Below are 13542 nucleotides of genomic sequence, written 5' to 3' on the forward strand. Positions count from 1 at the left end.
GGATTAAAAAATAAAATCAGTCTTTCCCTCACAGCATTCTGGTGGCAATCACATTGTAATAAACGGTCATGCAGACATGCCGCCATGAGGTAGAGACGCTGTCCTTCTCGGAATTGTACATGAGTGCTTATCAGAACTGGGTATTAAAGCTAGAGCTGTAATTTCAATGTAATGTATCTGAAGTGAAATACACGCTCATTAACAAAAATAAAACACACACTAGGCAGCGTGTGCTGAGCAAACTATTCGACATCTTGGCGAGACCGCGTGTGCCGACGCCCAGGCAGAAACAGGACGTACTACATTGGAGCTCACAGAGACAGCGCAACACCACGTACGCCGTTCTTCATTATTCACATAACCCTCACTGCAACCCAGAAAGACAGGCTGCTGTTCCCCACTCCACCACGGAGGAGCCAGCTTGCAGGACGCAGAGCTGAGGCCCGGGCCTGGCCCAGGCACTTTGGCTCCAGAAGTCACCCTCTCACCCTTCTCTGTCCCAAAGTTACTCAGCTCTTTAAGGTTCAAAAGACACTTGCCATGTGAGAACTGACTCGCGGTAAGGAATAAATAGCATCCTCCGGCTCCCGTGCTCAGCAAGCGCAGAGATGACCTTGCCTAGGGTCAGCAGGGACTTGTTGATGCTAACGCCCTCCTGTGTGTGAAAGAAACAGCTATAGCATCCACCACTGCTCAGAAGTTCGTGTCACAAAACAGACTTCTTCCCTCATGTGACCACTGATGAAACACTTTCTTCCACAAACCACTGTCTCTCTCATGACTCAGAATTTTCTAACTTAACTGAAAAATAATTATATCTAAAAAGCACCATCTCTCTTTAATCCGCAGCAATGCAGCCTGTAAGCTGCAGAAGAGACAAACTTTTTGTTGCTGTCAGGAATATTCCATTTGTCATCTAAAATTAATGCCCTAGGAGTTCCCACCAACCAGGAAGGCCACACACACCCGCAGCTGCTGTCCACTGGTCCGCGTGGAGCCGCAGCGCTCGCTGCCTGCCAGGTCCACCAGGTGGATGTGGCTAGTCACTCGGTGAACATGCTCCTCCCCATCCACCAGCTCCGTCTGTGGCAAGGGGAGACAAAATAATACGTCCTCAGTTCCTTCATAACTTGCCATCAGTGAGTTGTCAAAAAGGAAAGTTACACACAGTTAAAAATCCCTTGCCCTTGAACCTGTGATAATGTGCAATACATAAGTAATCAAGAATACATCCAGCCATGCGTGCATCATACCAAAATGAGAAAAATGACTTCAAAGGGATAAAAACCCACCACTACACAGTTACATTAAGGAAACAACCATAAATAGATTTAAAAGCATTGTTTATCCCAGCATTAAAGTTGCAAAGGATTTAAAATCTAAACAAATGCCCAACAGTAGAGAAAAACTCGAGAAATTGTAAGTCAATGGAATATTTGGCAGCTATGAAAAATGTTGGAAAAAATTTTAGTAGCATAAAATTGTCACAGATCTTGTAAATCTGTTTAAGAGTAATTGTAACATAACTGAAACATTATTTACCAAGATGTTTTAGAGGGGCTTCATTTGAGTCATGCCGCTGAACTTTAAGAAATCTTTCACTTTCTGATATGAGCTCCAAACTATACAATAATCACCATGTGTTACTGATAACATAGTATCATAAACTGATTACTATCAATGATATCACAATAAGTTAATAATGCACATTGTTGACTTTTACAACAGTAAGAAAAGCACATAGCCACATACACCAGAACGATTCAGTCACTGTGTCTATTTCCTACAACCTAATTCCATTACATGGTTACACAAATAGACTCTCACTTTTTTTTTTTTTTTTTACAGGGACAGAGAGAAGTCAGAGAGAGGGATAGAAAGGGACAGACAGACAGGAACGGAAAGAGATGAGAAGCATCAATCATTAGTTTTTCGTTGCAACACTTTAGTTGTTCATTGATTGCTTTCTCATATGTGCCTTGACCGCGGGCCTTCAGCAGACCGAGTAACCCCTTGCTCAAGCCAGCGACCTTGGGTCCAAGCTGGTGAGCTTTTGCTCAAACCAGATGAGCCCGCGCTCAAGCTTGGGTCCTCTGCATCCCAGTCCGACACTCTATCCATTGTGCCACCGCCTGGTCAGGCTGGACTCTCACTTTTGATTTAAAGGAATGACAGCCACCTACAGGGACCGCCCCCCCAGGAAGCCACGCCTACCCACCTGGGTGCGGGTCATCACCAGGGTGACCACTGCGTGGGACCGCGAGCTCTTGTCATTCATGCCAGTGGCTGCTGTGGCCCTCTGCTTGCTGCCCAGCTCCAGCCAGCCCTGGTGGGGAGGGAGATCAGTTCTGCCTTAGGCAGCCACAGGGACACACACATTTATACGTTTGTAAAATGAAACTATTAACACACGTGCCTCATGTCAATTTTTGTCTATCACTGAAATCCGAATCAGAAAATGTTTCTAAAGGCAATTTCTGTAACTAAGATGACATGATGGTCACTCTTTATATTTAGATCAGATGAGTGATTCTTTTGAATAAAGTTTAATAAACAAAATCAGTTCATGATAATCTAACAAAATTAGCCTTTTTCTGATGCAAACAACAACTAAGGAGAAATAGTCTTAAGTGTATCTATGATTACAATCATTCTAATAGTAGAAAGAAAGCAAATCACAATCAGCCTTACCTGGACATCAGAGTAAGAACCCACAACATTCCTATTTTAAAAAGGGAAAGACAAAATCGATTTTACTGACAATTACACTCTCATTCTCATAAAACAAACAGTATGACTTTTCTTAACATAGGAGAGCACCTCAGCATCTTAACACGATGACATTCAGTTCTAAGTCAGGAGTCCACAAGGTAGACTTTACATGCTGTACTAGCACAGTAACACGCCGTGTGCGTGCGTGGGGTGAGCACACTGTCTGTATGGGTCTCAGCGCAAACCTAGATTTGTTTGTTACATGAGCTGCATCCACATGTTCTAGCCACTTCCCTCTCCTCTCAGAAAGCGAGTGAAAGGCAAAAGTGCCCTCAGCATGGTTCACACTCCTCCTCTTGAACTCGTCCACCCCCCTCCCCACCTCAGCTTTGGGGGCAGATGTGAGTGCAGCCTGAGCAGGAAGCAGGGGTGAAAGGAAGAGAGGTCAAGCATTTCCTGCCTGATGCAGTTAGCACCCCACACCGGGCACCGGGCACTTCACAGGACTCGGAGAGGTGCAAGCGGGCAGGAGAACAGCAGCTAACCCTGTACTCACACAGCCAGAGCTTCGACATATGGCCCGGACACAGGGTGCTCCCGGACCCTCAGCTGGGGAAGCAAACATGGGTGTCAGGAGAGCGTGGTAGGTGTCTCACAATAAAGACAACTGTCAGTGGCTTTCTCCCATACTCTAAGTTCAAGGGAAAGAGCACTGTCTACACTCTACGCAGGAATGCATACATAGGTTCTCACGAGAGCAAACCTGTCTCCACTTGCATGCACACGGGTGGAGGCACCCGGCGGCAGTCCCTGCTCCTACACTGACACCTGCGCCAGATGCTGTGTGCGGACTTTAGACACCCCTGGACGGGGTGCAGTGCACTCACACAGGCCGTTTCCCAGGTTCACAGTAACACTCTACACTCTGTGACTAGAAATTTACAACACATAGACGTCACAGAGAAAAAGGCCAAGTGTGTCTGACTTTCTGGATGTACCCAGAGGGGAGTGTGACCGTGAACAAGTCACAGCACCTCTTAGATGGTAGCTTCTTGCTCTCCAAGGTCCTTTCCAAAATTAAATTTTTAATTCTAATAGCAGATTTTAAATAAGCTTATGTATTTCTAAAATTTTCTATTTCACAGGAAATATAATCTATAGGATACCAATTTGTTAAATAGTCCAGTGAAATACATTGCTATAATAACGGTATAGTTTTTGTACGCTTTTACTTCTTTTTAGCTTTTTCAGAATTGAGCTTTTGATGTAAGTGGTCCAACTACATCTTGGAACGAATGTTATCTCTAACTCTTACACCACACTTGCTTACAATAAAAAGGTAAATTTAACAATTTAATGTCCACTAGAGATAATGCTCAGCTTATTTACTAAATAACAGTATAGTTAGATGGTGGGTCCTACACATTTGCCATCGTGCAATAGCATTTTAGTAAAAATTTAAGCAACATACACCATCTCGAGAACAAATATAATAATATGCATTTACAGAAACAGAAATTAATAACAAACGGTTTCAACCTTACCGGCTGCTTTCTCTGCCCACTTTCACCTTTACAAACCAGAAGGTCATGGATTTTTTCATTATAAACTTCAAAGAAGCTCATCTCTAGGTGGTACCTCACCTAGTAAGAACAGAGACCCAGCAAGCAATTGATTCTTAAAAGTCCTTGCATTTTTGCAAATTATGTACCCAAAAAGGGTCTAGCCTACAGAATATATAAAGAACTCTAACAACTCAACTACAACAAAAGCACGCAATTTAAAAATGGACAAAGAACTGAACAGACATTTCTCCAAAGACGACACACAAACAGCCAACAAGCGCATGCAGGTGCTCCACGCCATCTGTCAGGAGGGAGACACAGACCGAAACCATAATGACATACCTCCTGGGTTTGTCTCTTTGCTACTTGAGCAAAAAGATCTTCACAGAATCTTGGAATTATTCCTGGTTCTTCACCAAATCCCATCATCCTGCAAAATACATTATGGACAGGGCGGAAGTAAAACCCATTAGGGTTTTAAAATTCTCTTTGAGGAGATGGGTTGAGGAGGAAGCAGGGAGCAGCTAATTAAACCTCATCATTAATGTCCAGAAACTGAGTCGGCCTGAGTCCATCTAGGTTTCACCATTGTTAGCGCCGTGACCTTGGACAAGATGCTTTACCTCAGGACACCTAACTTCCTCTTCTGTGAAATGGGAATGAACAACAACTATTTAGGTCAGAGGGCCATTGCGAGAAAGCTTTCGCCCAGTCTGGAACAGAGTAAAAACTAACAAAGGTTGGCACTACAGAAATTCTGGGACAGATATCACCAAACCATTTGCTAGCTGGCTGACTTCTAGTTCTCACGATAGCACTTACAAAAGAACCTCGGAGGGCTTTGGTTTACACAAGAAATGCCATTTACAGTAAAACAAGGCTGAGGATACCTACAAGGTCAACACTATCTTGTGCACAAATGAAGCCCAGAGGTTAAGCAACTGGACCAAGTCTGCAGAACTTGTGTGTAAACACCGATGAGATCTGAACCCTAGCCTGTGTGGTTTCAAAGGTACGCTGTCTATCAAAACACAGTGCTTCTCACAGGAGATGTGAATCTTTCTGGAGAACGCATCTGCAGTCAACTTACGTGTACGACTTCCCCGAGCCGGTCTGCCCGTAAGCAAAGAGGCAGGCGTTGTAGCCTTCCAAGGCACGGGCGAGCAGCGGGGCGGCCAGGGTCTCATACACGGTGGTCTGGCCGGCGTAGTTTGGGTGACGGTCATCAAAGGACCAGAAGGAAACGTCATACATGAAAGTGTACACGTGTCTCATGTCCGGATGTCTCACTGCTATCTCCTCCCCATTCAGGAAGACCGCCTGGGATGCGCTCTCTGCCTTCTCTCTGCAGAAAGAGGCACAAAGGAGACATCAAGTTGCTGTCATTACTTTGAGTATTTCTCCCACAGAATATGAGTACCTCAGGACTGGTCAAATATACTGTCCCACTGGGGCAGGATACTGCCGAGCAGCAAATGCCGTGACAGTGTGTTTCTGAGTCACGGGCCCTGGAGCTTCTGTGCCACCTGAGTTCTCATCCAGAACATCGGCCCTGCTTTCACCACCTTCTCCATCTCTTCCCTTCCCCTTTCATGTTCTCCCTTTCCTACCTACTGTAACCTACCTGTACACTGCAGCTCAAACCTGAAAACTCATTTTTAATACAAAGAGAATTTCAGAAGTGTCCATGTATAGAGACCTGGCATGATGTACAGACAGAATTTCAGCACACCCCATTCAATGTAAGTCTGACTTGCAGGTCTCCTACTCCTCCCCACTGTCACCGCAGGCCCACAGGCCCCTCCCTCAGGCCTCTCCCTGGAGCCGTGGATCTTCACACACACACACCGCCACCTCAGACTCAGTGGAAAGCTCATGCGCTCTAGATCAACAGGAAGCACAATGTCCTGGTCTGGCCTCACGTGTCCCTTTTCGCCCCGAACTCTGCGTTAGATGAGAATTCATCCTGGACACACCTCCCTCCTCACTGTGACAGGTGCCCTCAGCCTGCCATGCAGACAGACAGGAAGTGTCTGCTGGGCCTGGGAACTGTCCCTCCACATGGGGTAGTTCCTGCCGACCTGTTCCTCCTGCTACCTCGGTTCCTGTCACGGCTGGTAAGGCCTTTCCACTAGGTTTGCCCTCACTCACCAATCAGCGCGTCCTCAGTCCCCTCCTCTGAGCACTCAGCCCACACAGTCCTCAAGGGCTTACTTCACTGTATGACTTGCCTTGAACTACTGACCCTCTGGGTTTAAACTGGAGGCTCCTCTCCCACTGCAGGGGTCACCAGATCCCCTTGTTCACACACAACAGAGGCAAAAACTGCTCCTCCGTCAAGGTTTCCAGTCATCCCGCAAATAATCAGATGCCACAGCACATTCTGTCACGTCCATCTTTTTGAATCCTGCCCATAACCCGCAACTATCCCGCCCACACCGAAGTCAAACCTGATAAGTAACCAGTTATGGGCACCACGTGTCAGAGACGACAGCAGTGACCCCTGCTTGGGACAGGGTAGGCGTGAACCTCTTTGGGGAATGAGGACCCACTACGGCTCTTTCTAAGGGGAAGGCAGGCGTTCACTCCATACACTGAAAGCCGGCTGCATTAGAGACCTAAGTCACTTTTCCCCCTTTGTATAACCCGCTTTGGTGCCTGCAGCCTATGGTAGGGGCCAGGCAATGGCTCGGGGCCACAGTTTCCTCTGGCGTGAGACTCTGTGAGAGACCTGGGGGATGGGCCTGCCATCAACATACACCAGCGCATCATTCAGGTATTTTAAAAGCAGTGTATCTAGAGAAATCTACATTTGCAAACTATGGTGATTTTCTTTTTTTTTTTTAATTTTTTTAATTTATTTATTCATTTTTAGAGAGGAGAGAGAGAGAGAGAGAGAAGGGGGGAGGAGCTGGAAGCATCAACTCCCATATGTGTCTTGACCAGGCAAGCCCAGGGTTTTGAACCGGCGACCTCAGCATTTCCAGGTCGACACTTTATCCATTGCGCCACCACAGGTCAGGCTAAATATTATTAATTTTTTTATAAGATTTTATTTATTCATTTTAGAGAGAGGAGAGAGAAAGAGAGAGAGAGACAGAGAGACAGAGAAAGAAGGGAGGGAGGAACAGAAAGCATCAACTCCCATATGTGCCTTGACCAGGGAAGCCCGGGGTTTCGAACAGGCGACCTCAGTGTTCCAGGTCGATGCTTTTACCCACTGCGCCACCGCAGGTCAGGAAATTTTCATTTTTTAACTTCATAGCCAATCATCTAAGTAACTGACACGCTACAACTCAACCTATAAGTTCTTTCTCTTAGAAACAGCACCAAGTGTGAAGATGCATGGGCCCAAGGGCTTCCCAAAGGTGAAGGGTCAGGCTTGTTCAGCGGTGCCAGGGGGCCTGGGGCAGGAAGCTGGGACTACATACCTCCTGCTGAAAGGCCGCACACGCACTGCCACCGTCACCTGGCTGCTCTCTGCTCCTGTGGAGTCTCTTTCCGTGGAGGTGCTCTGAACCGCAGAGTCCTCCTTGGGAGGAAGTGTGTGTTCTTGGGACCTCTCCCTTTTATTTGCAAGGAGAGAACTTTGGGGCTTCGGTTTCACTTGAGAGCTGGGCGTCCTGCTTCTCAGCATGGATGCGGCCGGGCTCTTAAGCTGAGGTGTGCCGCACCATGGGGTCCATCCGTGTTCTGCAACACACTTCGTGGGTGTCCTTTTTTTTAAGCAATCAAGCTTGTTTGTGTTTTTTGCAACACCCTTCCCAATATTTCTATGATGGAAGCTTCCTGTTCCCGACACTGTGATGTCCAACTTGCACGGAAGGGGTTTCGCGGCCAAGCGTCCCGACCGAACAACTTCGGGCTGACTCTGGGGATGGATGGGCGTGCTGTGACTTAAGCACTGAGGTGCCACACTGTCGTCTGCCCCCCTGAGGGCAGGGAATGTCTCAGTCCTCAGGTCAGTGCCGTTTGTGTCCTCGGCTGACGGTATGGCAGATGCAGCGAGAGAGCTTTTATCACCATTGACCATCTTTACATTTGTATCCATTTCCTGGGAAGTACAATTACTTCCTGCTGTACCTGCCACATTCCACACTGGTGTCCCCTTGTCCACAGGCCCTGTCCGAGGACGACGTTGCAATGTAAGACGTGTTTCTGTCCCTTTTTCAGCTGACTCTCCTACCCCATTACCAAGCAACGACGAGTCTTTGTTCCTTGTGACTCTTCTCTGAAGGGTCAGTCTGCCCACAGGATTGGGGGCAAGGGGCGTACCTCCGGGTGTTTGGCAGGCAGAGATTACGTAAGTGCAATTTATGTCTTTGATTTTCCTTGCAGATCTCAGTAGTGGTTCATCGTTTTCACATTCTGACATGTCCGACTTCAAGAGCAGCTTCAGGCTGCTGTGGCTGAGGTCGTTCAGTGACGCGCTCCTCCGGGAACGAGAAGCACCAAGGGCATCGCTGATATTTCTCCTGGGCACCATAGGGACTGACATTGTGGCAGCAGCTTATGTTCAAAGGAATGTTGTGGAAGAATCTAAGATCTTCTTTGGATGTTCATTTGACTTCTGTCAGTTTCCAAAAGTATCTGTCAAATTACAAAAAAATAAATTACATTGCACAGGCTACAAACAGACTGCAAAAATATGAGGCAAAAGGGTCAGACAAGGAAGGGTGCATTTTTACTCCCTATATGTTTAATGTGTACGCCAAATACATCATATAAAAATCTGGGCTATGTTCAGAGGAAGGAGGAGTGAAATCTGGTGGAAGAAACATCAGTATCTTAACATGTGAAGATGATACTATCTTACTGGCAGAAGGCAGCAATAGCTTGAAATGAACTCTGATGAAAGTGAAGGGAAAAAGTGCCTGAGCAGGACGGCATCTGAACACCAAGGGACAAAATCATGACCATGGAAGAAATACACATTAACATAGACAACAAAGACCTCCAAATTGTTAAAGATTTTGCTTACATTGGCTCAGGTATCAATGTGAGGGGAGACTTCAGCCAAGAGCTGAAGAGACTAAGACTCCAAAGGGCAGCAATGGATGAATTAGAAAGTCTCTAAGAGCAGAGACGTGTCATTAGAGACCAAGGTGGAGAACCATCCACATCCACGTCTTCCTAGTTACTATGTACAGATACTTAAGTTGGGCAGAGAAGATGGCTGATAGGGGAAAAAGTCAATACATTTGAAATATGGTGCTTGAGGACTGCTCTACAGAGACCAGGAAGATAAACACATGGGTCCCAGAGCAAATTAAGCCTGAAACATCGCTGTAGGCAGATTGACAACACTGAAGCTGTCCTACTTTGGATACATCATGAGAAGTTTGGAAAAGACAATAACTCTGGGAAAAACAGCAGCAGGGAAAGAGGAAGACCAACTAGGAGATGGAGTGACCCCATAAAAGAAGACACTTGCTGAGTCCACAGGAGCTGAGCAAAGCTGTGAGGTCAGGACACTGTGGACACCACTCATTCACAGGGTCTCCAGGAGTCAGAGCCGAGACAACATGTCACCCACTCATAAGTGTCCCAACCTTGATAAATGCAAAACCCCATGGAAGCTTCCACGGGCGGTCCTCAGGGTCACGGTCACCTATTTGCCAGGACTCTGGTATGACACTGCCCAGGCCTATCAGGGCAGTGGAGGCAGACCTCAATTCTGTGAATAATTAACTTCTACTTTTTTCAAAGTTTCCTGATAGTTATTGCTGAAAGGCACCTTGCAATTATAATGAGAACCAGGAGGGCTCTCCAGCCACAACACTGGCTATTAACAGACTGACAGCAACCCAAAACAACAGGTGTGTATGAAAACACAGGTCAGCAGCAAAGCTTAAAAACAGAAAGAACCCCAGTACCAGCCAGGGGCCCGCTGGTAGCCAATGCTGCAACACAGCCAATGGCTGTATCCACTGTAAACAAGTCTTGAAACTCGCTTGCCTGGTTGCCTTGGAAAGTGACACTCGCTCGAACTATATGCTTACTCCCAGGAGTGTTGCAGTCCAGAAACAAAGTAACGAAGTTGATTGTTAAGAAAGTCTTTCAAAGTTCTCTAAATGACGCCCGGGACGCAAGCATCCCCATTCAACCCACAGAAAACTTCCTATTCTGGAAATCAAAGGAAAGTCAAGACACTCCCCCGGCGCTGAAAACTCTCTGCTGCTCACGCGAACAGGCGGGAAGTTTGGGACGTTTCCCCGTCAGACGGGACGAGCACAAGGGAAACAAGTCGCCGCGAGAGGCTTCCCCAGCGTCCCCCCAGAGCAGGTCAGTGAAGGGACCTCCGCGCGCCGCTGCCGCCGCCGGGCGAGCCTCCGGCGGTGAGCCCGAACCGGGAGTGTGGTCGGCCGCCAGGTCCCTACTCCCTTCCCTCCCCAGGAATGTGGCCCGGTCGCCGGGGATTGGGGGCGCCTGAGCCGGGACCACAGCCTGCACCCCCCACATTCAACCGTACCTCGCACGTTCCCCACCACGAAGCCGTCCCAGCACCGCTCCCACGACACTCACAGCCAGCCCGGCCGGTGCCCACAATTTGAATAGCCGCCCCGCCTTCTGATTGGCTGCTAAACGTCCCGGGTGTCGCCTTCTGATTGGCTATTAGACGTCGCATGATGATGAGCCGCATGATAATGTCGCTGCCTTCTGATTGGCTGCTGGACGTTGCGTCGGACACTACGCATTGGCCTCCTCTCGCCCTCTGAAAGCGCCGAAGGCTGGGTGGCTGCCAGTCTAAAACCCGGCCGCACCGCGTAGGGGTTCTGGGCGGTCCGCTAAGGTGGGTTTTAAATGAGAAGAGGGACGATGACACGTGTCGATCCTCAGTGTAAAAGAAGCGTAGTCTGTCCACCTTCCCATCGTGAAAATATCTATTTGTCCCCAGATTCATCGTAACTGCTCTTTTCTAGCGCGGAGACAGGAATGGACAGAAGGTCTTAACGTGGATTTTTTTCTTTTTTTACTTAATCTTGAAAACCCCAAATGGAAAGACTCTCAGTGCCCAACTTTGAGGGAATGCCCTAATTAAATGCTTAAATACGTGGGGAGACAATAAGTCCCTTACCACTGTTAAGTGTCTGCTCGGTTATAATTATGAATTAAACAGGCCCAGACCATTACCTCCCCCCAACCGTGAGCCCTGGAGGGCGCAGGACCTGACTCAACCTGTGCCCCCAGGGCCTGGCACGCGAACCTCGCGGGACCTTCAGAGGACACGAGCCACAACTCCCACTTCAATCGGAAGCTCCCCAGTTAATTCCGACCTCAGGGAAAAGACAGAATCAGGGGCCACCTGTGAGCCCCCTCCAAGGTTACAGGAGAGGGGTTGTGATCTTTTATTTCTGACACCGAGACAGGGCTCTTCTCTTCAGATCTCGTCCACAGCTGACCAGCAGATAAAGCCACTCAACCTCTGGTGCCTTGGGTTCCTCATCTGGAAACCGCTGATGATAATGTCACCTGTCCTGAGGAGCTGTAACGATGATGAAATGAGATGGTGTATTCAATGTGCTGGGCATTGAGCCTGGCTCAGGATTAATGCTCAGTAAATGTGAGCTGTTAAATTGCATAGCCTACTCTGCGAACCATTGAAAATCCTTATTGCAGGCTAGTGCTGTGGAACCAGGTTGTGCATTTTATGGGCTCTCTGTTATCAGGATAATGACACATTTTATGAAGGATGGAGATTTAATCCCTAGAGATAACTGCAAGGTGAAAGTGAGTCCTTTGGTAATGGGCTCACTGTACTCTGTTAATGGTCAGGAGAGAGCAATGAAAATTAAGGGGAGGGCCCTGGCCGGTTGGCTCAGCGGTAGAGCGTCGGCCTAGCGTGCGGAGGACCCGGGTTCGATTCCCGGCCAGGGCACACAGGAGAAGCGCCCATTTGCTTCTCCACCCCTCCGCCGCGCTTTCCTCCCTGTCTCTCTCTTCCCCTCCCGCAGCCAAGGCTCCATTGGAGCAAAGATGGCCCCGGCGCTGGGGATGGCTCTGTGGCCTCTACCTCAGGTGCTAGAGTGGCTCTGATCGCAACATGGCGACGCCCAGGATGGGCAGAGCATCGCCCCCTGGTGGGCAGAGCGTCGCCCCTGGTGGGCGTGCCGGGTGGATCCCGGTCGGGCGCATGCGGGAGTCTGTCTGACTGTCTCTCCCTGTTTCCAGCTTCAGAAAAATGAAAAAAAAAAAAAAAAAGAAAATTAAGGGGAACAGCAGGGATCTCCATTTTGCTGCAATTTGATTAATTAATTTATTTTTTTAGAACTTCAGATCTTGTGTGCTTTTTGAGAGAAGACAAGAAAAGGAAATCTAGAAAGTGCAGATTTGGGGAGCCCAAGGTTTATAGGGAAAGCAACCTGAATGAGCCTCATTTCACATCAAGTCCCAGTTTCTCTGAAGCTGGCCAGCTTCTGCCCAACTTAGGGGCTGTGGCGTCCTCACCTGTGCCTACCAGCAGCTGTCAGAGGATCAGAGCTCTCTGTTCTTGCGTGCAGGCAGAAATACCAGTACAGCAGCTGTTTACAATGCCCAACATTTTAAAACCAGTTTTCAAGTTTGGCTCACTAAAGGAATAGTTCCTTTGAGGGACTAACGTCCTAAAACCTGTTTGTCATGAAAATTTCCTCTCACCCTTGGCTAGATTTGATTATTTTTTTTTTTTTTGGCTAGAAAAATCAAATTAGATAATACATGTGGTTTCTTAAATGTGACTCATTACTCCATATAAATAGAATTGATCAATGTTTTGACTCTATACAGTTAACTGTCAGATATTTGTGAGAATTAAAATAGTGTGTATGAAAAGGCAAGCACATTGCATGAAACACAGCACTCCTTAAATGAACTACATTGGAAACCAATTGCATCTTCAGTAAGCTAAGAACCTTGTAGATCAGGGGTCCCCAAACTAGGGCCCGCGGGCCGCATGCGGCCCCCTGAGGCGATTTATCCGGCCCCCACCGCACACCCGGAAGGGGCACCTCTTTCATTGGTGGTCAGTGAGAGGAGCATAGTTCCCATTGAAATACTGGTCAGTTTGTTGATTTAAGTTTACTTGAACTCTATTTTAAATATTGTATTCGTTCCCATTTTGTTTTTTTACTTTAAAATAAGATATGTGTAGTGTGCACAGGGATTTGTTCATAGTTTTTTTATAGTCCGGCCCTCCAACAGTCTGAGGGACAGTGAACTGGCCCCCTGTGTAAAAAGTTTGGGGACCCCTGTTGTAGATAATCATAGTGAGAGGCAAGAGAGGTGC

The 13542-nt window shown here is 47.6% G+C and overlaps 1 protein-coding gene and 1 non-coding gene across 5 annotated transcripts in view; both read right to left on the minus strand.

The window, feature by feature from the left end:
* Positions 1-10817, minus strand: part of KIF14 (kinesin family member 14) — a 32987-nt gene extending 22170 nt beyond the window's left edge. For all 4 annotated transcript variants that reach the window (XM_066238777.1, XM_066238768.1, XM_066238786.1 and 1 more), the window contains exons 1-10: positions 10750-10817; positions 7709-8867; positions 5368-5622; positions 4620-4707; positions 4257-4355; positions 3269-3321; positions 2692-2722; positions 2219-2326; positions 967-1083; positions 540-655 (exon numbers count right to left, since the gene is read on the minus strand). In XM_066238777.1, the coding sequence (XP_066094874.1) occupies positions 540-655; positions 967-1083; positions 2219-2326; positions 2692-2722; positions 3269-3321; positions 4257-4355; positions 4620-4707; positions 5368-5622; positions 7709-8775 (1934 nt within the window). In that variant the 5' untranslated portion in view covers positions 8776-8867; positions 10750-10817. The remainder of the gene's footprint in view (positions 1-539; positions 656-966; positions 1084-2218; positions 2327-2691; positions 2723-3268; positions 3322-4256; positions 4356-4619; positions 4708-5367; positions 5623-7708; positions 8868-10749) is intronic.
* On the minus strand, positions 6913-7044 carry LOC136321217 (small nucleolar RNA SNORA42/SNORA80 family). Its single transcript, XR_010728496.1, has one exon. It is a non-coding gene; the product is annotated as a small nucleolar RNA SNORA42/SNORA80 family (small nucleolar RNA).
* Positions 10818-13542: the final 2725 nt, after the last annotated feature.

The sequence above is a fragment of the Saccopteryx bilineata genome, chromosome 1 (assembly GCF_036850765.1).
Source record: "Saccopteryx bilineata isolate mSacBil1 chromosome 1, mSacBil1_pri_phased_curated, whole genome shotgun sequence".
Taxonomy (NCBI): Eukaryota; Metazoa; Chordata; class Mammalia; order Chiroptera; family Emballonuridae; genus Saccopteryx; species Saccopteryx bilineata.